The sequence below is a fragment of the Gymnogyps californianus genome, chromosome 1 (genome assembly GCF_018139145.2).
Source record: "Gymnogyps californianus isolate 813 chromosome 1, ASM1813914v2, whole genome shotgun sequence".
Classification (NCBI taxonomy): Eukaryota; Metazoa; Chordata; class Aves; order Accipitriformes; family Cathartidae; genus Gymnogyps; species Gymnogyps californianus.
The window spans coordinates 215,897,131-215,923,108 of record NC_059471.1 but is presented as its reverse complement, the minus strand read 5'-3'; the positions used below and the strand labels follow the sequence as shown (position 1 = coordinate 215,923,108).

Here is a 25,978-nt window from a genome sequence, read left to right as displayed (position 1 = left end):
CTCCTCTTTCCCTGTGAGGGTGGCCTCTCCCTGTGGCAAGGGTAGGTGTTGTGCTGAGGCTGGCTGTGCTCACCCTGCACATGCACAAAAAGTCCTCTGCTTTGAACATGCTCCGTGGCAGCACGAGCCAGAGGCTAAAGCCCAGCCCTGCGGGATGTGTGCTCCTTTTGGCACTGATTTGGGTGAGATCAAGCACATTTTCCTTCTTGCTTGTGCCTCAGTTTCCTCACTTGTTCAGTGGAAGTAAAGTTTGGTTTTCCTTCTGCGAGCAGCCTTGAGGATGGCAGAACATACAGCGTGCGCAGCCAGGCTGCCTTTGAATTGCACCTCTTTCTGGAGGAAGAATGATGTCCCTGGGCTGTTCTCATCCTCGGGGCTAATAAGCTGAGCTCTTGTGGGACATTTGCACTTTGTGAAAGGCTGGGAGCTCTCTGAAATCTAAGCAGAAGAGATCTCCAAGCCTGAACCCCTCCACCTCCTTCTTCCCCAGGACAAGCACTTAAATAACTCACTTTTGAGGTTGAGAACGAACATGGCAAGCCAGCCCACGCACTGGCTGTTTTCTGCTTCTGAGCCATTTTTCTAAAGCCAGCCCGCTTTTATAGCACGACTTCTTCCATTAGCCGATAATCTCACTGTACAACCTCACCGATTGCTTTTGGGAAATCTAAGTGCATAACATCTATTACATTTCCCTTACCTACCTTGGCAGTAATACTGTAGCTTCAAAGAACTCCAACAAGTTAGTTAAGCAAAAGACCTCCTGCTTGTAAATCCATGCTGGCTGTCTCCTCTAATCCAATTATGCTATACAAGGTGCTCCCTCACTAAAACCTGAAAAATTGTTTCTGATATTTTTACCCACAATTTATGTTAAGCTACTCGGTGTATAATTGCTTGTCTAATCGCATGCTCCCATTTTTGAATAATGGTGTTAGATTTGACATTTTTGCAGTGCTCCTGTGTCATCTGAGAACTGCTAAAATATTATTACTTAAGGCTTCACTCAATTGCGCGCTCGTTGCCTCCGAAGCTGGTGGAGTTCAGCTAACTGCACCAAGTCTGCATCGATGCCGTGGAAAGCTTTTGTTGCCATTAATATCCACTCATCAGCTGAACCCTCTTTTTGATTAAGAATGGGCAAGAAATGGAGATGAAGTAGTACAAGTCCTACTCACAGTAGTAGTCCTGCTTCTAGTATGAGTATGAGCACAGGGAAAGATGGGACTTAATTAAGGTATGGGGAGCCTTGAACAAAGGATATAGGGCTTTGTGCTAAGCATCTTACTGTCATTAAGGAGGTATAAGGAACAAAGCAGTGGGTCTCTCGCACCCAAGAATGTGAGGGTCTTGCCACCAAAGTCTGGGATTTTTTCAGATTCAGCAGGTCCAAGACATAAGAGACCTGACCTGGGAAGGTGGGTGCAAATTTGAAGGACACTGGCAGGTAACAGGCAATATCAGAGGAGGGAGCAGTGTTGGCAGAGGTTTATTTGCTTGCCCTTTTTCTGTTTTCAAAGACAGTAGCAATTTCACATGCAAATGACTCTGTCTCTGACGGTGGGATCAGTTGAGAATATTTTCACACAGTACTGGCAGGGAGTTCTGTTGAGATGTCACATCATCACATAACCAAGACTTAGTGAATAATCCGTGATGTACAATCTAGCAACACGATGGTTTTGAGCCAGATGAAGAAAAGTGGCATCCTCTCGCTTGCAGCCAGGCAACAAAAGGGATGGAATTTAAGCGGGGAGCAACATATGCTTTTGAACCTTAAATAGACTGGTCTTTTAAAACGAAGAGGAAGAGCGGTGATTCCTCATGCTGGAATCCTTCCTAGCCAAATATCACATTTGCAATCTTCAGCCTTTCCTTAAAGTTTAACTGGAAAAAAAAAAAAAAAATAAAAGAGCAGAACAGCTTCTCTAGCAAATACCTTCTCTTGAGGCTTAGGTTTTTAACCTCTAGAAAGGATTAAACAACACCTCCCCAAACCAGCCTTCATGTTGGAGAAACAAGTTTAGGATAGCAGGAGCCATCATTATGGTTTTTTTTTGTGGGTTTTTTTTTGTGGTTTTTTTGTGGATTTTCTGTTGGTTTGGGGTTTTTTTTTTTTTGTGGGTTTGTTGGGTTTTTGTTTGGCTTTTTTGTGTTTTGGTTTTGGGGTGGGGAGGAGTTGGTACCTTTCCCAGCTACATGCAATGTAAAATATGTGAATTACGGCCTCCTGAAAAGAAAGTTCATAATGGAAACCAAGTGACCCTTAACTATGACACAGAGAAGCTCATCTGTAGTGTTACAGGGGAAACGGCAAGTGCTGGTGACAGAAGCTTGCCCTTGATGGGTCCCCAGGCACACATCTTCCACAGACAAAATTCTCCATTCCATCACTTCCCCTTACCACGTAACAGAGGATCTTCCCACTGAGGTGGGACTGTCTCTGATGGAGGAGTCTGATCCTGCCTTCATTTCCCCATCAAGGCGATTCTACTGTGCAAAGCTGCCCGGCAAATTAACAGTTTTCTCTAAAACTTCTAATCCATCTTCAGTGATGACTTTGTCTTCCCTCTCCTCATCTCCCATCCCTCGTTTCATCATTCTTCAGATTTACATCTCCAGGAAGGGATGCTGCTGTTGGTCTGTTCCTTCTTCAGCGGCACAGAGATGGACTGGGTACAGCTTGCCTGGCTCAGCTGCACTGGTCACACCAAGATGTGGAGCGGGTCCAGAGGCCACAAAAACGATCAGAGGGCTGGAGCACCTCCCCTATGCGTACAGGCTGAGAGAGTTGGGGTTGTTCAGCCTGGAGAAGAGAAGGCTCCGGGGAGAGCTTATTGCGGCCTTCCGATACTTAAAAGGGGCTTATAAGAAAGATGGGGACAGACTTTTTAGCAGGGCCTGTTGTGATAGGACAAGGGGTAATGGTTTTAAACTAAAATAAGGTAAATTCAGACTAGATATAAGGAAGAAATTTTTTACGATGAGGGTGGTGAAACACTGGCACAGGTTGCCCAGAGAGGTGGTAGATGCCCCATCCCTGGAAACATTCAAGGTCAGGTTGGATGGGGCTCTGAGCAACCTGATCTAGCTGAAGATGTCCCTGCTCATTGCAGGGGGGTTGGACTAGATGACCTTTGAAGGTCCCTTCCAACCCAAACCATTCTATGATTCTATGATTTTATATCTCCAGCCCAGAAAACTTTTTCTGATAAGGGGCATTGATGAACATGTAGCAGAGACCTTCAAAAGAGAGAAAACAGTGATACGGTCTCCATTTCCAGTAAACCTGTGGCTCAGGAGTTCAGGAGGCAGAGATGGACTCTTTGCATTTCATATAAGCTACCCATCTCTGCTGCTTCATTTTCCTTGCCAGTCTGTTTATTCCCTTGACCAACCACCTATGCAGAAATTGTTTTATTCTCTTCTTGATGTGCCTATACACTTGGAAACCCCCAGGGGAACTGGGGAGAGGTGAGCATAGAGATTTTCTTTAACCTCTCAAAGTTGTCGGTAGATAAAATCAGAGCTATTAGGCTGCACAGCGCTTTCAGAGCACCGTTTGATAGACCCACCTCTTTCATACGATCAAATCTCCTGTCCTTCCCAGCTCCTTCCCGCAGATGAGCTATTAAATCCTGCCCCTGAAACAGCCAGACATTTTTAATGGAAAAGAATAGGTCACTTGCTCCAGTGGCAACTGTGCCTTATTCGCTTAGTGTTTTCTGCTAAACACTGTGACTGTCCCTGGAAGAGGATATTGTCCTCGCTTTACAGCAATAGGATATGCCAGAGTGGTGCTTTACAAGCAGGACTGGTTTGCAGGGTGAATGTGGCCAGCATGTCCCCGAGCCTGAGCTCCCACAGACGAGGTGAGCTCCTGCAACGCAAGCACCGCCACGGAAATTCAAGTTTCCAATCCTGCTGGACAAAGAAATAGTGATTGCAGGGACCTGGCGAAAACAAAGCAGAAAAGGTAAAAATGAAAAACAGTTTGTTAAAGGTGGAATTGCACTCTGACCTCGTTCCTTTCCCAGTAGATCGTCTGTGTGTTTTGTCCTGAGCTTATCAACAGCCGGCAGCTAGAGGAGCTAAAGGATGCTCTGGGAATTCAGCTTTGTTTACCAAGCTTGGGACTGCTTGTCTAACTACCAGTTGATGTTGGTTTAATTTCCTTCCCTTTGGTGGACAGTTTGAAGAGCATCTCTCAATCTCACCTTTTCTTCTCCTTGCCTCCTGAATTCATGAAGGGTGAAAATTAATTGTCCTCGCTCACCCTTTTTGCCACTGAAAATGAAGCTGTCTTGGCTTTCAGTGTTCTGTTATAATAGAGGCAATGATTTCCCAAGCAGGAACAGAATAGCTGGTGCTGCAGATAGATCTCCCAGACTTCTGCTTGTTAATGGGTTATTAATGCTTGTCAACAATATACGTTTATCCAAATGATGATCTATTGAAGACTGTTCTGTCTCAGACCTTTCATCTTCAGTGCTTTGGGTCTGAGTTCCTGCTCAGCTCCTACCGCTGCAACTCTCCCAGATAAACTGCTACCACAGGTATTTTGAGCATAACACTTGATCCTTTAATTCCTTTCTGGAGAAAGGTTTGTTTGGAAAAGATTATTCTTTTTGCTCCAAAACCAGCTCAGCATTTCTAAGTTCAGGTGCACAACTTGCGAATTACTGGAAGTTTTCTACTCCCTCTCTGATGTGCTGAGCCTAATAACAGCTCCTTGCAATCTGTCAGTGGTCGATGAATTGAATTCAGTGAACCAGCATCTCCCCAGGGAATTTTCTTCTGCTGGCGCTTTCCCAGCCAGCCCCAACCACAACCTGTCCTGCAGTTCAGTCCTTGCAGTGGGCACTGGCAGTGACTCTGCAGGCTCATTGCGGGCGAGAATTTCCCCAGGACAATGACTAAGGTGGTTATTTATTTTTTTTCCCCTCAAGCTTTCGTTCTAAACAGCATCCATGGAGATGCATTTACAAGCAAAGGTAGAAAAGGGAAAAAAAAAAAAAAGTTTTGGAGCTTAGTGCTTTAATGTGATTTTTAATTTAAAAAATAAACCAACCTACAAGTTTAGAAGTCTTAACTGCAGTTCTTCAGACTATAAACCAGTCTCTAGGTATTAGAGAATACAGAGATACCTAATACAAGGCCCTGCCTTTTGTAGGATGCTTGCACCTTTTATGAAACATCTGGCTCAACTTGACAGCAGAAATAGGAGACAGAAAGGGGTGGATATTAGGTTTTATTAAGTCTGTCAGCTCCTAAGTAATTAAGGAAGCATTTTATACAAACCGAACTTCTAACTCATGCTTTAATCTCAGTTATTTTGCCAAAATGGTTTCTTAGTGAGTCTTTATAAAGCACCCCTGGGCATTTGCTACCCATCTGTGTGATGATGGGGTAGCTGGTGGCCTTTAGCTCTCCTTTTTGCTGTATCCATCTCGTCATTCAAAGAATAAATCTTCTAATAAATGGCAGTGTCAACAAAAAGGTTAATATTTTTAAAAGCTAGATAGATCTTTATTTAGCTGCCAGTTTGTGGCAGTCATGCAGTCATATTAGGAGGGGTTTGCCAGTTTCTAGGTTGACTAATTGGTCTCCGCGCTATCCTTTTCAAGAAGAGCCATGCATCAACTTCTGCTTGACAAATCGTATGAAAAATAAAAAAAAATCACAAACAAAGCCAAGCAAATGGAGAAGCTAATACTAAACTGTGACTAAATACTCTGTTGAAATGGAATTTTACTGAGATCAGACCAGTAAATCAGATCTCTTCTGAGTCATAGGAAAAATAATTCTTTAGACTCTTTTATGAAAGGATTAAGATTTCTGCAGACATGGTTTTGGGGGAAACTGTTGAGTCAATCTAATTTTTCATTCAAAAAACCAATTTTGATGAATTTTAATGGGATACTCTGAATTAAAATTTAGGAATTCAAAAGAAGTCAAAGAGTAGGAATGACCAGTGATAATCTCACTGATACTACAGGGCATTTAAATACAGAACCCCTTTCCATAATTGCCTGTATAAGAATGTTTAGGATTCTTGTTAGTTGAGGAACTGGCAATGGAAAATTGCAAAATTTGCAATAATGCAAAAAAAAAAGGAAGAGAAAAAAATGGAAAGGGAACAATATTTAAAATGGCAAGGAGATCATGAATTCTTTGGCTTTCCTTATCTTCCAGACCTTCCAGTAGTAGCTGGAAGTACAGGTGAGAATCCCTCTTGTGCTGTTCTCATTAACACACTGCACTTGGGGCAGAGCAGGCAGTGGAGGATGTGACTTGTTTTTGGTTGTATGGACTTCTGTGGATGGCAATCAGAGCTGGGGTTTTGGAATATCGGTCCTCTGTTCGAAGTCTTGTTCATGTATTCCTTTTTGCATTCCCCTTCGTTTCTTTTATTTATAAATATCACTGTTTTCCAGGACACCTCTCCAATATCTTGGAGCAAATCAGTAGGAGAGGATCAGGGGCTTTTTAGAAGCCCTGCTACCTGGTCTAATCAGATGGGAATTCAATTAGTTAATCTCAACTTGGTAAATACCTCTTACATCACCCATCAACACCGCCTCTTTGCCAATGTTGCCAGTATCACAGATGCTCTAAATCTGTAATGCACTGCAAAACAGCAGAAAATTCAGATTCATACACTAACATTTGAGGGTGCTGGAATGGTCATTTCACTGGGAATTGTCTTAAAAACCTATACTGTCAATAGTTCACAAAAGTTCCAATATAAAACCTCAGGGAAAATGTGTGGAAAACAGGACCCCAACACAGCAAACTAATTGCTGGAACATTCATGCATCAGCAGAAAACAAAACACATGTAGGGTGATGAAAAACTTCATCTCCACTGTCTGTGTGGCTAATCTAGAAGTAGCAATTCATACTTGTCTTGCGAATATGGCAATTACTGGAGTAGTCCCATTATAGGCCTGGTCGCTGGGTCAGGCAACTTGTCTTCTGAAATCTATATCCTGATAGAGAAAATGTAGTTTAAAGCTGAGCAAGACAAAACCCATCTGCAATAATAATAATAATAATAATAATAATAATAATAATAAGTTTTCACTTCACATAAGGTCTGTATGCCTAGCTAAGCTCTTTTCAGCACAGGCTGACAATTATCATTGAAACTATTTGGCTACTACTTATAAATTCATAGAATTGAAAGCCAAAAGAGACCAGCGTGATTGTCTAATGCGATCTGCGTAACTCAGGTCACAGAAGTCCTCAGGGAGATGTCTGCTCTGAGCCCCCAGCTCAGCAATACTGCATATCTTTTAGGAAAACAAACCATCTGAGATAAATGTTTCCAGGGATTCAGTACCTGCCTTTCTAAACATCCACTAGTATTGCCAAGAGCTGCAGATATGCTCTAACCCTTGCTGTGCATGGGGAAAAAAGCCGTGCTACACAGTCATCCCACCTCCCGTATAGGCTCCCTTCAAAACCAATGGAGATAAACAGTCCTGGATAGTGTTTATGTCCCTTTCAGAGACACATTGGCTAGATGAAGTGAATTGGAGATTAAATAACTTGTGCAGATATGGGTCTCTGGCCAGGGAGGGACTTGAGCTGTGCTCCTACCTGGCTGGGTTTCCCTCCTGCATGGACTATTTCTGTCTCCAAAGATGTAAGTAAGATCTCCAAACAGGGAAGGATATTTGGAGATGCTGATCCAGGAGCAATGGCTGATACAAGAAATAAAATAAGTACAAACCATCACTTTTCCTTCACCCCCCTTGGGACAGATACCTATAAAATCTGTGTGTCCTTTGGAGAAGATAAAGGAACAGGGGCATGAGCTCTTGTGTTTTTCTAAAACACGAACCAAAAAGCTGATATTATAACTCATGAAGTTAAAGCAGGGGATATACAGCTCTCCTCAGGTAAAATTCCAGGCCACTGGAAGGAAACTCTCCTCCTCACCTATTATTCTGGTAAGATTTGAAACTGATCCGCAGCTGTCCTCTGGTTTTATTATACGTTCCTAATTTCCTGCTCTCCATAAATGCTGAGGAAACCACTCTCCTGATTGTGCGGGTGAGGGTTTTTCTCAATGCCTGCTGTTCAGTTAATAAACCAGGGGCAGGGATTGCTGTTTCTGGAAAAGGCAGGCTGTAATCCTCGGAAAGCAGAGGTGATATTGTTCCTTCAGGACATACATTATTGCCACCACACTGCATGCGTGCGGATAGGTAAGAGACAGACAGACAGATATCATAGATCGGTAAAAGACTGAGAAAAGCTGTAGTTATAATTTTACGGTTCACCGGTGTGAAATGGAATCCGGTAAATAAAAAAAATGTTCCCCACAGCCCCTTTCTGTACGGTATAAATCTGCCAGTGCTTGCAAATGCCGTTAGCTGGCTGCCAGGGTTGCACGTGTGCATGCATGGGAGCGTGCACGCATGTGTCTGCACGCGTGAGAAGGAGCGTGATGGCAGGTGATCAATACCTCTGGTCCTCTCTGCTCATCCTATGGGTGCTACGAACATGTTGTGGCTGAAAGGAGGCCAGATCCAGTACACAGACCTCAGGAGAGGGGATTTCAGCTAGCTCAGCTTCCCTCCACTTTGGCCAGTCTATACATCAGAGGGTTTCTTAAACCAAGATATGTGTGGCCACAGCAATATTTAGATAGTGGCTAGACTGCTTTAATAAAACTGGTGTCAATTCTTATGCCAATAAAAGCATAAGTGTGTTCGACCTTCGGACAGCCACTTCAGTGCTAGGCCTGACTTTCTTCTAATCCCTGATGCTTTTTGTTCCCCGTCCCCTTCCTGAATGGCTCTGTGGACAGCAGGTGAAGAGTGCTGGCCCTTTTGCATTAGCTGGAGAAAAGGAAGAGTAAAAAGGAGCAATGAGGAGGTCACTGCTACTGCTACTGAGGCGGTGAAGTCAGATGCCCTGAGCTCTGCAAGTAGACTCCAAATCTTTGAAGCCACTGGCTTCTTTTTGGGATGCAGATGAGACCTGGATAAAAGGGTCCAGGAGGGTCAGCAGGGTCCTGCCAAGAGGCAGAAGTGTTTCTTGCAATGCCGGCGGTGTGCATGTGAGCCAGCCCTGCCGGGAGGTGCTGGGACTGCTGTGGGAGCGAGGGAGCTTCACTGTCCTGGCTGCTGGAGGTAGACAGGAGGAGCGAGTCCTTTGAGCTATAGGGTACGGCTTGTGTTTCAGAGGGGCTGTCTGAGGGCCTGGCCCTGCTCCTTGCTCTCACTTCTTTCCCCTTGCATTATGTGCCAGACAGGGCTCCCTTCTTCTTTGTGGCCAGGGACAAAAGGGTATTTTTGGGTTGGTACTCTTGGGTTTGTTTTTTTTTTTTTTGCATGGAGTGGTGTGCACTGTGAAATGCACCTGAGCAAATCGTCCGGTCCAAATCAGATTGTGGGCTTTTGTAAGGGATGCCCACAAGGGAGGCAGGTGTAATAAGAGACGTGGAGCCAGTGTGCCTTTGATCTTTGAGATGGAGGGCTCCTTTAAGATGCTTCAGTAGGTTAATCCTGCTCTCTTTCAAGATGTCAGTTTAGGAACCACCTGGATGGAGTTGGCAAAGGCTTTGTGGGGTCTCTTGGGTCTCCGTGCTTTATGCACAGGCCAGCTGGCAGCGTTCACCTTGCAGTCGTCCAACGCCATCACCCTCCCCCAGACCCGGTCCTTGGCCCCCCTGAGCGGCACTCCTGCTCCACAGCGGCTTTTGTGAGTTCAATGCCTGGCAGCAAGGAGCTGAAATGAGATCTTGCTGTTTCATACGGTACCAAAGCAGTACCGGGGAGTGTTGAAGGCCTTAAATCAGATTTGAATCAGTTATCTATAGGGACAAAAGTTCTATTTCTCTACAGATCCTCATGCCAGCTGTTTTTTTTCCCAAGAAGTCTGGGCGCCGTGTATGTCTTTCCATAAAAAGAAAGGTGCAGTGGGAGTCTCAGCTTTCTGCTTTGGCTGGAGAAAAATGTGAAAAAAATCACAGGAGAGCAAGAGAAAGAGAAACTGATTGGAGAAATGAAGAACCTTGTGTGCTCCTGCACAAGCTTAGGGATGCATGCAAAGGCCTGAATTCAGAGCTATCACCAGGAGTCAGGAGAAAGGATGACCCATGCATGCTTTTGGATGTCAGCAAAACCAGCTGTATCAATGCTGCTGCACCTCTGCGGTGCCTGTAGTCACAGGGCAACCACCGTTTTGGGGGTCATCTCAGCCTCAGGAACTACATCTCCTAACAGCCCCACAGGTTTCCAGATTGAGCCTATCCAACTTCGGGCTATTCACTGAGGCATTTTAGACAAGTATAAAGCTACAATATGCAGGCACTGGATAGGGCAGGGCCCTTCTGAGTGTGACTTCGCACACCTGAGACCTGAAACGCCCTATATCGAATATCCTAGGGAATATATTCATAATTTAGGTGCGTCAGTGAGACCCCTGCTTTAGTGATTCATGGTGGTTAGAAGGGGTAATATTAAGTAGTAATGTCCCTGGATAAGTCTGAAGCTTCTGATGCTTCCTCCCGAATTGGGCCAAATGGCAGTTGGGTAGCATATTTTTATAAAAAACAAGACATTTTTCATTCTTTGAGGAAACAGGTGATTTATTATTTAAGGAAATAATGAAGTTTTATTACGTGGATGCCCTGTCTTTACCTTTCTGTACAGCACTTGAGTCAACACCACAGCCTGTTCCCATTAAAAAAAAAAAAAAAGCTAAAAATAGCAAAAAAGACATCTCTGAAAATGGCTTAATACTTGGCAACTCTCAAAGAGCCTGAGGGTTTTCCTAGTAGTATTCTCCAGGGATCAATATTGGGCCCAAAGCTATTGAAAATTTTCATGAATGAGCGGGAAGTTGATATTAAATACTGTGGATAAAATATTCAGAGTGCAATGATTAGCTCAGCATTAATGCTGATGAGGACAGAAAGGTTGGGTGACTTTGGCTTCCTCACACAAAACAAATGCAAACTTCTCTGTCTCCTAAGAAGGAATGTAGGTCAGACTGGAAAGCGAGAGATGTGTCCTAGAAAGCAATGACTGAAATGGACGAGCAGGTAATTTCTTTACCTCCTTGCAAAGGGTTTCTCCTAGTCTAGCCCGTAGCAGAAACAGGCTGACACCATCCTGCATCCTTGAAGGAGTGCAAGACAGTGGGAGAGTAGTAGTCATGCTCTGCGGACAGCTCTGGAGTCTTCTTTTGTAAAAGAGCACTGAGAGATAGGAAGCGGAGCACTAAAGACCCACAAAAATTATTTGTAGGGAGCGGGAAGGTATGATTTCCTCAAAGGGACAGAAAGAATCTCAGTCTGTTAATTTACGAGAAGGAAGATTGAGGAATGACCCGATTTGCATGTCTGAGCATCTTCACGGGATGAAAACAGCAGGCTTAAAGGGCTCTTCAATCTAGAGAAGAAAAATAGAATAAGAATCAGTGGTTGGAAGCCAAAGCCCGATGAATACACGTGAAAAGTAAGGCATGTACAAGTTTTTATGGTGTGAGTGATTAACTACCGGAACAAACTGCCCATGAAATGGAGGATTCTCCATTTCTTGGTATCTTCACATCAAAATGGGAGGTCTCTCTAGGCAACATGCTTTAGCTAAAACCAGATTATTTGGTTCAGTGTAAGGGTAGATGTGAGAAATTTAGTGGCCTGTGATGTACAGGAGGTGAGAACAGATGATCTGATGGTCCCTTCTGACCTTAAATGCTATGCATTTATATGATGCCTGAATTAAATGTCCTTGAACTTTCATTTTATGGCAAGATGAATGTCTGAGAAAGCTGGGAAAACATGTGTAGTGCTTGCTGCACTAGGTTATGCACTTAATCCGTTGAAATATGGGCACTGGGGGCTGGGATGGAGCAAACCTCATTGCGCTCAGTAGGAATTCTGCATTTCAAGCCCTCCACGAATTGAAGTGCTGCAGAGAGGGAGCTGGGCTTTGCTAGGAACTTCTCACTTATTTCACACTGAAACAAGCAGCAGAGATATCTAAAGGCAAATAGATATGCCCCAAAATAGTTGCCTGCATCTCTGCCTGGTCGTTGTCTTTTTGGCAGCACTAATTACCACCCAAACCTTGAAAGAGCACTGAGCTCTCACAGGCGTCAGATGAGCAGTAAGCTCTGTCTGGTTTTCTCTCATTTAATAAACTGAGACATATATTTAAGGGCTTGGGAAGAGCCTGCTTCACATTTTCTCCCTGGATCTTGGTTAATTCCTGATTGAAACGCTCAGTAACGCAGTTGGTGGTGAGAGCTCTGGAGAGGCAGAGGTATTGTAATAAACCTGGATAGTCCCAATTTTGTGTCTCCAGGTTGGGTTAGTGTATGTTTGCTGCAGCTCAGGATCAACTACAAGCAAAGGTTATCATGGCTCTCCCTGCCTCAGATCTTAAGTTTTTGGTTTGCAGATTAACCGGCGTGACCTCATAACTCTTCAGCTGATGCTATCACTCCAATTGATGCTGCCTGTGGCAGGCTGCAGAGCTCATGTCAGCCGAGATTTGATGGCACTGCATGGAGAATGACTTATAAAAGGAGAGGAGGCAGTGATGAGAGGAGAGAAGTCAAAGTGGGGGTATGTGTGAGGGTATCAGGGAACAAAATGAGTGCCCCTTTTCATGGCAAGGAGAAGCGTGTCCTCTGAGGAGCTGTGTGAAGCTCAGTACCACTGTATGCTCACATCGCTAAAAGCAATCGAGTGCACAGAGCTTTACGAGTTACCTGCCGTTCGCTGAGCCCGTGATAAAGCAGTCTTAATCACAGTTTAAGCTGATGTGGGGTTTTTTTTGCAGCTGAGATGAGCCTGAAGGATATGCATGGTCATGTGCCTCAAGCTGAGAGGTGGCACCCTGTTAAAGGCAGTAGCCGAATAGGTTTTGATGATGTGGGCAGCGCCTGAGAGTCCAGGCAGGAGAGAGGTGGAGAAGGCTATAATGAGATGACCTAAGCCACCAGGTAGCCTCTCCTGTTGCCCAGCATTTGCCTCACAAGGGTAAATAAATGGTCAAAAGAGAAAGGGAACCAGGATGATCAGAAGTATGACGTGGTTTCCATGTGGGGTGTGACTGAAGAAGCAGAAATTCCTCAGCCTGGGAAGAGGTGAGCTGGGGTGTATGGTTCAGATTGGTGAAATTATGAATGGCAGAAGGGGATGGATAGGAAGTGACTGTGCACCACCTCTGCAAATACAAGAATTACAGGGCATGAAATTAAACTGTTGAAAATCAAGTCCTGAACAAACCAGAGGAGGTGATTCCTTCAAGCAGTGGGCTCTGGAACTGTGAAACTCCCTGCCAAAGCATGCTGTGGATGCAAAAAGTCAATGTGATTTCAAGGATAAACCAGAAAATTAAAGAAAGATCTGTTCAGTTTATGGAATAGAGACACTTAAGACTCATAAGTTCCCCTGAATGAAAATAGCGAAAGGCTGGGCAGCTGCTGGGGACATATCATATATGCTTACCCTGTTCTTATGCTTTCTTTAGTGCCATGAAGCCATGGCTGAAGGCAAGGAACTGGGATACGTGGAGTGTTGATCCCAACCAGTACAGGTGTTTTTATATGCTATTACAGGGAATTGTAAGTCCGATCACAGCTGAAGAAAAGGGCATTTTTCAAACTGTCTGCCTGCCACAATTTCTGCAGCTTGACAATGCTTCTAGGGGTTGTATAGTCCTGCACAAGGGAATTAGATCAACATGATCAACCCTTCATGAACCGCATGGCTCATCAAGTGGTGGAGCTAGAAATCCAAGAGGGAATGAGGGTGGCTGGGGACAGAGCTGAAGCAAAGATCCTCCAGACACTGGGATGAAGACATCTTGAACTGGGCAGATGATGAGAGTCTAAAGGTGGGATTCAGAGTGGTGATAGGATTAAATCAATGGGAATTGACAACAACGAGACACGACAGGCTACCTGAGAGGGCTGCTGAGGTGAATGAATCTGCAGGAAGATGCTCCTCGATAACTGAGGGTGAGGATGGGAACATCTGGAAAGATGGTGGAACAAGGTGACCTGGAAAGCAGCCATCACCATTAGAAATTACTATTAACTTCTCCCTGTGTGTTTTAACTGTTCACGCCTCCACCAGGAGCCTTCAAGTGATGCTGGACTTTGAGAAAGCCCATTGCAGTGACATAAATTCCATTACAGGTCCCAATTAAATCTATATATAGTCTTTATAGAGGCTGGGTAACGATCTATCCCTTAATCGGCAGGCATGCTTCAGTAACCACAAAGGCACCGGCTCTCATTAAGCCTGGGCTGGCCCTGCGTTAATTGTGACATGCAACTCTATTTTGAAGGCTTTTGAACAAAAACATTTAGCCAAACCTCATTTTTTTTACAGTTTGCAGACTGAAACACTTGACTGTGGGATAAAGATTTAGCGGTAAACAAGGCAGGGGGGATCTGAAGCTACCTAGACCTGGCAGGGAGAAACACAGGTTGAATACTACAGGCAGAGAAAGTTGGCCAGAGCTGATGGTTTCCAGGGTGGGTAAGAAGGTGGCTGGTTTCATCAGACTTGGGTAAAATCACTTGCCACTCCTTCCACACCTCTGAGCTGGTGAACTGTGATTTTTACAACGGACAAGGATTCCTAATAAATTTCCTGCCCTCTGCAGAGAGCACATCAGCATGCCGATGGGATGCACTGTTGTTATCCCAGCTGAGGATAAGGGTTTTTCATTCTTAGTAAGGAAAAAACAAGAGTGAACGGAGGAAAGCTGAATGAGATTCAACACTGAAACCTCTGGACCCAGGCTCTTCAATCTCCAGGTTGCCAGCCATACTCATAGCAGGATGGTGTGTCCCTAGCTTCTCCTTGAGTATTGATGCTTTTGGGAGAAGAGTCATTATGGCGTGGTAGACTTCTTCGAAGAAGGGACAGCACAGAGTGTAGGCTGAGCAGTTTTGAAGGGTGAACTTGGGAAGCTGTCAAGCCTTCAAGAAAATGACTGAGATAATCTTTGTTATCTGAGTGTCTGTTCCTTTGTAAATAAAGCCAGAACAGAGAGCAGGAATGAGCTCGGATGCAGCAAAGCATGAGGGCTGTATTTACAGAGCAGATGGTGAAAGGCACTTGTTCAAACACTGTTCGTGTCATCACACAAGGTCTTTTGAGTGCCTGGAACAGTTTTCTAGCTATGTAACACAGTGGATTTCCTCTACCACTCTCCCAGTGATTAAAGAAAATGCATTTTGTATTGTAACTGGTTATTCTGGTGCTACAATTAGGAAGAGGGGAGACCTTAGCATGTTTGGGGATTGTTTGCAGTGGCAAGGTTAGAGGAATAGCAGAAAATTAAGCATGGCACTGATGTGAGATTCACCTCACCCAGTATTCAACAAGTACATTGTAAATGTCTCCATCTGATCTGGCTGTCTAGACTCCTTTATATTCAGTGGATAGACATAGGAACATCCAGGGTGTGATTTATCTCGTCCCTGGGTAGACATCTAAAACAGAGAGCAGACAAATCCTGCCCTGCCAAAGGTCTCTCCTTCAGCAGAGCCTGGATTTCTAGCTTAGACTTACACTCTGATGTTGCAGACAGACTTTGGTGAGAGGGCAAAACCCTTGCTTTGCATACCTCCCATGCCGGAGCTGTTCCCCACAAGCTGCAAGATTTACAGATTTGATGGATCAGAAATGAAGCCTTCCCAAAGTCCCCAACTTGGCTTTTCTGAGCCAGCTGTAAAGCAGGGTCCTGCCAAGGGAGGCACGGAGAAGAGAATTGCACTGCAAGGGGTGCAAAGAAAATTGCTCTGCTGTAGGAGCACCAATAGCAATCTCATCGTGAGAGCATCTGATGGGAACTGACATCTCTCAGCCTTACCCTAAAGGCTTCTGGGGCTATTGCCACGGAGGCTGTGGGCCTCAAATCTTTCTGTATCTCTCATTGCTTTACCTCTGTTTGTGTGAGTGGCATGTGATTGTGGCTGGGAATTTGCTCTGGCAACACCAGAGTAAAGACGTCTCTCACCGAAGACGTGCAGGACAGCTCCGGGCAGCAAGAGGAGAGGAGGAGAAGCAGCACACATACAGCTGTAGGTAGGAAGCCCGTTGTGACCAACTATTTTGGACAGGTAATTTACCCTGCCACGCAGCAGGACATTGACCCCCAGTTTAATTATTGTGTCATTTGTCCTTGACAGCTACTGCTGCTTCCAATTAACTCTCCTTAATTAAAGCCTTCAGTTTTCCAAGTATGCAAGCATGGATTTACTGGGAAGAGTGCTATAATGAAGAGGAAGAGCTTGGGAGTGTCTGATGAGAAATGACATTCCCTGTCCCAGTGGGACTGGCAAGTTATTTACTTATCATGCTGGAGTGGCAGGCTGGAATCAAACCCAGAGCCTCATCTCTATCCCTGCAGGAGCATCTCCTCTCCCACCAGTTTTACAGCCATCTGCATGCATGAGAGTCCTGTTTCTTACCAGTATAACTAAGACGTGCTTCAGCTCCCTGGGCTTTTCTTTTCTGTGTTCCTGTTTTTTGCTGAGTTTGTAGGTCAGGTGGATGAGGCACAGGATCTCAAACACGACAGAGGAATTCAAGGTCCCTTTGTCCATAATTCAGGCCAAATTAAAATTGGCATCCTGGGATGCTGTGCAGGTGACCGAACAACCTCACTGACGCTGTTAAGGGGGCAGAATCTGGTTCCACCAGTGTTCTCTTAGGTGTTTTTTGCCTTGCTCTAGTTAATAAACTGTATTATCATGAACACTCTATTCAAGGCTTTGAAATCAAATAAGCTTCTCTCTTAATCTTTCTGCAGTTTTTCGGGGCTGACTGAGTCTTGAAAGATAGCAGCATTCACAGAACCCACATGGCTTGACGGAGTCACTGTTCAGTGTTTTGGAAATGTATCTTTTGACTGTTGGGAAGGAAATTGGCTACTTAAGATGCCTTTTTGTACATTTAAATTAACTTAGTCCATCAGACTGAATAAATCCCGCCGCTGTATTAACATCCAATTATAACAGCAGAGATTGAGCAATGATTCACATTTTGACCAGAATGTTGGCAGTTTAAGGGGGAAAAAAACATAATGTATATTGAAATAAAAAAGTCAAAAATGGGAGCCAGAAAATTATGACTGAGCACATAGCAGGAGCTTTTGTGAATATATAATGGCAGAAGCGGGAGCCAAATTTCTAACAGGATTAGCTGTTACTGTCTATCAGATCCAAAAACCTCAATCATTTTGTTTTAAATGACTTTCTGTAACTCATTCATACTAGAAATAGAGGGTGGAAGTGAGGCTGGGAGCTGGAGAAGCTGCAGTTCGGAATTTAGGCTGGATCAGAGGTGAGGACGGCCCCGGTGTTGTGTGAAAAGCCCTGAAATTGTATGTAGCAGGTGAGCTCTGAACCATACAGCAGTTTGCAGATTTTGCCAGATTTTTCAAGATGCCCTTGTGAGCCAGAAACTCATGAATGATTTCTTTGGGGACCGGTGAATGAATGTGTTGATGAAGTGAAATATCTTTTCAAATCCTGCCGCAGCTACGGCAGCGGGACCTGCTCATCGTTTTCTTGCTGCCCTTGAGAAGGACATCAGATTTACTTACCACTTGTCCGACCCTGGCTCTGGGATTGCATCTCACTCTGGATAGCTGTGAGTAGGGGACAGTCTAGAGGGTGAAGCTGCCTGAGGGATACAGGTCCTGACCCCTGGGTCTCCCCTGTTCAAACAAGGTGCTAGTGGTGAGGCTCCTGGGTCTTTCACACCCTCCACTGCACAGCAGTGATCTTGGAAATCTTGTGGTGGGTTGGCTGCTTTGGAAATGCTGCCTACCTTGGAGATGATCAGAGATCATCTGTCCCTCTGGTCTGCTATGGACAGAGCCTTGGAGGCATAGCAGCTCCTACATGTCCTTCAGGTGTGTGGACAGGGATCTATAGGAACCTTACCTTCATTTCTTCAGTATTTCAATGAACCCAAGGTCTAAATACGTTGTACTTAATAACTTAGTGTTCAATAATCAGGTCTTTCCTGGACTTCTTGCATGAACTTGCTCAGATGCCTTAAGTCCACATCTTCAAAGACATTTAGATATCACCTAATTCAGCTGCATGAGACCTCATTTTCAGCTTCAGCTCTCATTGATAAAATGGGGATAGGTGCTTCATCATATATGGGATATAAGCCCTTAAAACAACAGCAGTCTCTTCATACATCCATGTATTAGTCTAAACCAGTGAGGCTAAAATACCTGTTAAGCCGTGACCACTGTAGGAATATAAATGACTCTAACCTCGCTCATGTTGCCCTAAAATGAAGGACACCTTGCTTTTGTTAATCCTCTGTCTGCTGAAACCCTGGTTATATTTGCTGCAAAATGTTGAATCCAAGTTCCACCCCGATGAAAGACCAGCGGCAGGGAGCCTCACCGAGGTTGTGAAATGACCTTGAAAAGTTTGTTAGACATTCCAAGGATGGAGAAGGGGTGGAAGGAGTAATCACAGTCTGGTTTACAATGGAGATTTCAACCTTCAGCACTGTCTAGTCCCTTCATCGCAGTGAATAATGGCAAGGCACTGTAATTGGGAGGCTGCATGGACTTTTCTTTTTCAGATATTTTAGGGGCAGCATAAAAAGCTGACTGCTCCCATAGGGCACGGTCAGTTCTCAAAACTTTCAACTTGGAAAGCTGAGCTGAATTAATTACAGTTTATATTCCAAAGGAAAATAAGACCTCTGATGTTCCTTATTTGCCTGATGTTCTTTTTCTTTTCAGCTGATGACCCCTAGGTAGCTTTCCTTTCAGTCACAGCTCCTTTGTTTTTTGTAGTTTCTTTCTTTATTAATTAGAAGGTCTGACACTTACAGCCCAAGACGTTTATCAGCGTGGTACAATTTTAATTAATCTCGCAATAAAGCTACTTGAGGTGAACTCGTAAAAGGTCTCATACAGCAGGAATAACACATAGCAATGCAAATGGTGACCCAGGACACCTACTACTCTGGTGTGCTTGGCAGGATGTGGGATGTAGCTTGGTGCGAGCTCATACAGCATAGCTGCGCTCTCTGGGACAGCAACATAAGCAAGGTGTGCTCCTACACAACATACAAACTATGTCCTATAGAAACCAAGTACCCTAAATACACCAAAAATGAAGCATTTCTGCAAAGATGAAGATCTGGATTCCCAGTAGGCTCCTCCTGCCTCTGAAAGGATCTTGGATATCCTTTGATGGCTAATTAAATAATAATAATAATAATAATAAAGCCTACAGAGACAGCTTTTTGTCTACTCTTTTTGTAGCAATTTGCGAAGAAATAGCAAATTTCAGTCCTCTAGGACTTTTTTCTTGTACATATATCATAGTCGCAAGTGAATTTTGACTCAGAACATTCAAACGAAACATCACTAGATATTGGAAAAGTGCATGTTCTGATCTAAACTTCTTAGCCAAGGCTCACTTCTGTAAGACAGATGTAAAATAGCTCAGAAACTGAGATTCAGAAAAACTATCTAGAGCTAATGAGGATAAATCAAGCAGCACCATATGTTAAACTGAGGGGATTTTGGATAGGAACTGCATAGCCAATCCCAACTGTGTTCACAAATTTCTAATTACAAGGTGGAGATTACACAATCAATTGCATCTGGATTGAGGAATGGCGGATTTACAGTCTTTCAAAACTGAGTTATCTGCCTTTTCTGCAAGTACTCTGATGTTCACAGCGCAGACATGGTCAAGCTAGATGTGATCAAGGAAAAATAATTCACAATATATTTTTCTCAGGTGGAGATGACAGGTGGGAATGGCTGTCGTGGTTTAACCCCAGCCAGCAGCTAAGCACCACGCAGCCGCTCCCTCGCTCCCCCCTCCCGTTCCCAGTGGGACGGGAAGGAGAATCAGGAAAGAAGGTAGAACTCGTGGGTTGAGATAATAACAGTTTAATAACTAAAGTAAAATATAATACTAACAGTAATAATAATGAAATATAATAATAATAATAGTAATGAAAAAGAATATAACAAAAAAAGAAGAGGGGAAAAAAGGGGGAAAAAACCCAGTGATGCACAATGCAATTGCTCACCACCCGCTGACTGATGCCAGAGCCGCGATCCGCCCCTCCCGGCCAACTCCCCCCAGTTTATATACTGGGCATGACGTTCTATGGTATGGAATACCCCTTTGGCTAGTTCGGGTCAGCTGTCCTGGCTGTGCTCCCTCCCAGCTCCTTGCCACCTGCTTGCTGGCAGAGCATGGGAAACTGAAAAATCCTTGGCTTAAGATAAGCGCTACTTAGCAACAACTAAAACATCAGTGTGTTATCAACATCATTCTCACACTAAATCCAAAACAGCACTGTACCAGCTACTAAGAAGAGAGTTAACTCTGTCCCAGCTGAAAGCAGGACAATGGCCAACGTAAGAAATTATAAAGTGTCCACCCCTTGATGTCTGCTTGTAAAAAACTGTATCTCTTTTGGGAATTTGGATGCAACACAGAATGTTGGGTTCAGCATAAGTCTAATTGGGTGAAATCTTGGAGCACACAATTTCTATTTGATGAACAGTTGACACCTTCTTGACCTGACACTTAAGGAAGGTGGAACAATTGCATTCATGGCCAAGCCATCTTACCTTTGAAACTTCTTGATACTTACAGAAGTTTGAATGACTCGCTCCCTTATTTTCCTTGCTCTGTGGTCTGTCCTGATTACGTCCTTATGCTCATAGCAATAGATTCGATTTGAGAAAGGTGTTTTTGTGTTGGTTTTTTTTTTTTTCCACATTGTCCCTTTTTCATTAAAACCTTTCAGTAGCCACAGTTGGTTTCTTTGGGTGACTCGACACTGGCAATGGTGCAATGGTAAATAAATCCCATCATATTTCTATCTGAAGTTTCCTAAAGCTACTGCCGCCTGCCAGAGGTAAAAATACAGATTTTCAGCTTTTGCTCATAAACTATCAACTACCATGTGGAGTGTCTGTATAGGGGTTAGGAAGACAATTTCTGATACAAACAGAAAAGGTCTTCATAAATAGCTGGAATTTTGCCTGATATATATTTACACATAAAAGCCAGTTCTTGGTTCATTTACAGATGCAATCAGAATGAATCTTAATCTGTCACTTCACAGCTCAAACTCTCTTGAATGTTGCACCAAGTAAAAAATTGTCACTAGGATCCGGGTGTATTCCCTTGTCGTTTGTCACGAGTAACTGTTCTGCAGTTTATAGTTGGCAGTTCTCAGTGGTGTTTCATCAGGATAATACCACACTACATCATCTGAAGGAATAAACTCTCCCTGCTGACATGAGCTGGGGTGAAGGCACTGGCAATTGAGTGTATATTATAGAAACTCTCTGAAGCTTATTCAATGGAAAAGAGACTATCAGGTCATTGGGCCCAAATTGTATGTTTGGCTTCAAAAGAAGTAAGGGGCTTACAAAACCTAACAGGAATCAAAAGGCTCTGGTCCTTTAGACAGGAGGTCAGGCTAGGCAGTCCCTTCTGTCTTTGAAATCTCTGACTGAAACACTTTAATTAAAAAGGAAGAAAGCAAAAAAAAAGATAATAAAAATGCAGTATTTTGGCAGTAGATGGGTGTTTCAGGTCCACCTCTAACACCTTCTGAGCTGCAAAGTCAGGGTGACAGCAAGCTCATTCAATACCCAGGCTGGTAGCCTTTGTCCTTTTCCTGCTGGGAGAAACGTCTCCGGGGATGGGACAACTGATGGACGGAAAGATGCACGGGCAATGGGGAGTGGAGCTAACGCTCTCCTGGGACCAGTGGTGGTGCGGGAGGTCATGGGAGGGAGACAAAGACATCACAAGACCTCATTTCTCACAGGAAGCCAGGAAGCAACAGGGTCCACAACCAGAGTGTAGGAGAGCGTTGAGATCCTGTGAGTTTAACTTGCTGCAGAAGGTTACACGTTGTTTAATTGTCTTAAGGTACCAGGTCACCACAGTCTGCACACAGCCTGCCTGATTTGCTGATTCCCTGTGAAACTGTGCAAGTGAGATCATGTGGCAATGAAACTGTGCAAGTGAGGTCATCTGGCAATGAAGTGTGAAAGGCCACGTGGAAGAGGGGAAGGCCACAGGGGAGGTGCTGATCTCAGCAGGGGTTGCACCAAGTTGAGTGCTGATCTGGACAGGGGTTGCACCAGGTTGAACTCTGGAGCAATCTGCAGCCACATCTCTCTGTCTGCCCCAGGCCTGCCAAGCTCTGCAGGAATGTCCCTCTGGGAGGACAGGCACCATGGGAAGAGGACAGGGAGGGTGGCACCTCCATCCAGTCATTATGGGCATTGCAGAGCCCTGTGAAAAGCCTGACAGGTTGTCCCCTTTCCTCCTGCAGCTCACTCGGGTGCCCGTGGAGTCGTGTAGCCAGTACGAGACCTGCAGCGAGTGCTTGGGCTCAGGCGACCCTCACTGTGGATGGTGTGTTCTTCACAACACGTAAGTACCTGCTGGTGTTTGCCACCATCCCAGCCCTGCTTTTCCACCAACCATCTTCCCTCAATGGCTGTGACAACACATGGCAGAGATGCAAAATGCTGTCTCAGTCTCTGGCTGAGCCAGGTGAGCCAGTGAGTCACCCAGGTACCTCCGGCAAGGTCTCTGGGACTTGCTGGGGGAGACTTTGTTTAACTGAGAAGCATTTTTTGGAAGACAAGGGAAGAGAAGGGTGGTAGAGGCTGGTCAGATCTCCTCAACCGCCTGATCCACAGTCTGCTGACTGCACCAGCAAAGCACCTGTCCACCCTGATGCGCTTTGAATCAAACCCTCCAGCGGCTCTTCTCTGGGTGACAATTACCTTCTTGTTTCCATTGCTTAAGGCAGTTTGGTTCTGACTAGCAGCCTGGCTCGGACACTTGTCTCAGCACCTCCAACTTTCCACTGCTGACCTGAACCTGTGCTCTTTCAGACATGTCATGATCTCCATTGCCCTTAGAGAGGAATCAGGTCCCTGTAAGCATCATGGGATCCACTCCAAGTTAGATTTCAAGGGGACCTTATGGTTTGTATTCTCACTGTGGGAAAATGTTGACCCTGAAGTCGAGCGTTTGTCCTGTGTGGGTCATCTCAACTGTGCCAAATGAGCACAAATGAGCTAAATCGCTCATTTGGCTTATCTGGCCAGGATGCTGAGCAAATTTGTCTATATCCACATTCTTGGGCTTCTGTATAACAGGCCAAGAAAGGACCTCATTTCACCATTTCATTATTCTACAGTACTGGCTTATCGAGTGCCTCACAAGGAGCACTGGATCCAGGTGTCTTCAGGACTGGGAGATTAGTTCTTTGGCTTTGTTTACTGTAGGCTTTTTAGTGCTGCTGTTGATCTTGAAGTTTCCTCTCTGCAGCCTTCACTGCTAGTGATCTCCTCCCGCAGAGAACCCTCTGCCAAAGCTGTGGAGAGGGAGGTGTCAGGTTGGCTGAGCTCCTGGCTCTGAGTGGCAGGATGGTCTCATTTGCCAAGAACCTCTCAGCAGAGACAGCGGCTGGAAAGTGCATTGGATCTGTCTAACGAAATGTCTCCAGCTGAGCGTGGCTCTATAGGGTGCTGTCACTCCAAGTCTCACAGTGTCCTTGGCAGCGATGGAGGGCTTTTCTGATGGACCCTGCTATTGCAGTGTGTCTGTCTTCTCCCGCTGAGATCACCTCTGAATTCTTCCTGTTGCATTGCAAACTCTCCTGGTGGAGACAGTGATCCAGTTGAAGCGATCCTCTTTGCTACTTCTCCTTTCTGGAACAGAAGAAAAGGGATCAAACCTGTACCATATTCCAGCCTTCTGTGGATGCTCTTTAGCTTGTGTGACCCTCATCCAAAGCCACCACAGTCTGCTTAATTTCAGATCAGATCTAGGTGATCCATCCCAAAACTTGTCCAAAAACTTGACTCAGGCTCTGGAATTGCTCAAGGGATCCTTGGCAAACCAGTCCTGAGTTGTGGTCTGGTAGGCATGAACCCATGAAACTTTCACCCTGCTGACCTGAGGATATTTCCAATTGATATACAGCTCTATAGTACGTTTCCATCTCATCTTATTCTGCATCCATCCCACAGAGCACTGTGTGTTTTGCTGTCAGTGGAAGGACAGCACAGACTATGTGCAAGCAGTATAGGAAAGCATGAATTTGGCCGTTGATTGTACCACAGCAATGCTAGATATTTCATCTCCTGCCATCCAGGGTCAGTGGCAACAAGCAATCAATACATCCAGCAATAAATCTCCAAAAGGAGAGAAAAGGGGCAGAGGCAACTGCAGATTGCCCAGCAGCTCATTGTGAAGGAGTGTCAGAAATGTGATGGCTGGTCATGAGTAAGGGTGGCGGCATCGACTCAGTGAGAACAAGAAACCCCCGTACAGACTCGATCCTTCAAGGAGAAGTTTGGCCTTGCAGTCTGGACCTGGTTGACGTCAGCATCCCCATGCCCTTCTACCTTTGCTCACTTAACCTTCGTTTCCTCATCTGGAAAAGAGAGGCACCTCTTATTTATGTACCTTGCAGCAGGGTCACTGAGATTAATTCCCTGTGGATTTTTTTGAAGCAGTTGGAAGGCAAATGTTATCAAATCCCACTCCAGTCTGTTCCTTCCCCCTAGTTTCCATTGCAGTCAAGAAATCTGATTTGCAGTCCTAGTTTGGAAGGGATTTTCAGTGCAGCCTCAGGTGTTCCTCTCTGGGTCTCAGTTTCCTCATCCTTTTAGGTAGCCCGGAGAGCAGAGGAGCCAATTACATCCCATTCAACAAGGTTTGGCTGTGCAGGATATTCAGGGTGAGAGTGCCATAATACTACGTCTCTTATTAGAACTTTTTGCACATCAGAAGCCCTTAAGATTCATAAACAGACTTTTCGTTGAGTGGGGTGCATCGTCAATGACTTCTGCACAAGGATCTCTGGGGAAATATGCCTTAAGCGTTTCCCCTTGTGAGCGCTAATCCTTCCCTCTTCCCTCCCAGTCAGGAATCCAGGGGCTTTCCAGTGCATGGCTGAATCCAGCCGTGCTGATGTAGGAGCTGTTCTGTGGAAGGGATGGAGGAGGCAGTCGGGCTGTGCAAGACCTGGGGTAGAGTGGTACTGGAAACCAGATTGCCTGTGGGCAAAGCTATGCTTTTCACTCTTCGTTCTCCTCTGGTATAAACCATCAAGAGGAACAGTGGTAGAATGGGAGACAGGTGAAAACTGCCAGATGGGGTACAGCGTCTATCTTTTTGCCTCTCCCATATGGGTCTCTCTTATTTTGGGATTTGCACTTCAAGGGCTGATGCAGACCCTTTTCCCCAGACCCCCATTTCCAAGCTATCCTCAGCTCCCACCACATGAGAGGTCTGGGGACGCCTGTGGATGGCTCTCCATCCATTGTCTCCCTGCGGAGCTGGGCTGTCTGCGCGAAAGGCAGTGTGCCAGGGCTCAGGAATCAATTTCCACAGCTCCGCTGTCCTAACCTTACACTGAGAAACTCGAGTCCGCTGAGAGAGAAAGAGACAGACAGACCCACAGACGGCTGCAGGGGAAAGGAGGGGGGGAAGATTGATTGGCTTCTGCCCCAAGAAGAGGAGAGCCGATATAGAGCAGGTCACCGGAGCTTTTCATCTCTGTATCTTTAGCCTCGATCTTGTGTCCCCCCCCCCTTTCCCTGCTATAGCTCTGCTCCCCTCCTGGGCTCTGTTCAGGCCTCTTTAGGCGGCGATGAATCATTTAGTTGGTGTAAATTGAAAATGTGGCGCTCGGTTGCTGCATGGGTCTCCAGGGGAGGGCAAGGGGCCGGGGTGGGAGCGGGGGGGAAGGAACCAGGCTGAAAAGCTAATAGCTGGCACGGAGGCACTCACTGCCTGGTTGCAAGGTTGAAGCAATGTCACCAGCCTGAACGGGGGGCTGCAGAGAGGGATGAGAGCAGAGCAAAGTCTTCTCCAAGCCTGAAATGAATTGCAGCTTCCTCCTATGTCAGATGCAACAGTGTCCAAAGATGCCA

At 45.1% G+C, this 25,978-nt stretch overlaps 1 protein-coding gene across 1 annotated transcript in view; it reads left to right on the top strand.

Moving 5' to 3' along the window:
* PLXNA4 (plexin A4) overlaps window positions 1-25,978 on the top strand; it is a 456,388-nt gene that overhangs the window by 280,051 nt on the left and 150,359 nt on the right. Inside the window, exon 5 of the mRNA XM_050892199.1 lies at window positions 22,354-22,454. Coding sequence (XP_050748156.1) covers window positions 22,354-22,454 — 101 coding nt within the window. The remainder of the gene's footprint in view (window positions 1-22,353; window positions 22,455-25,978) is intronic.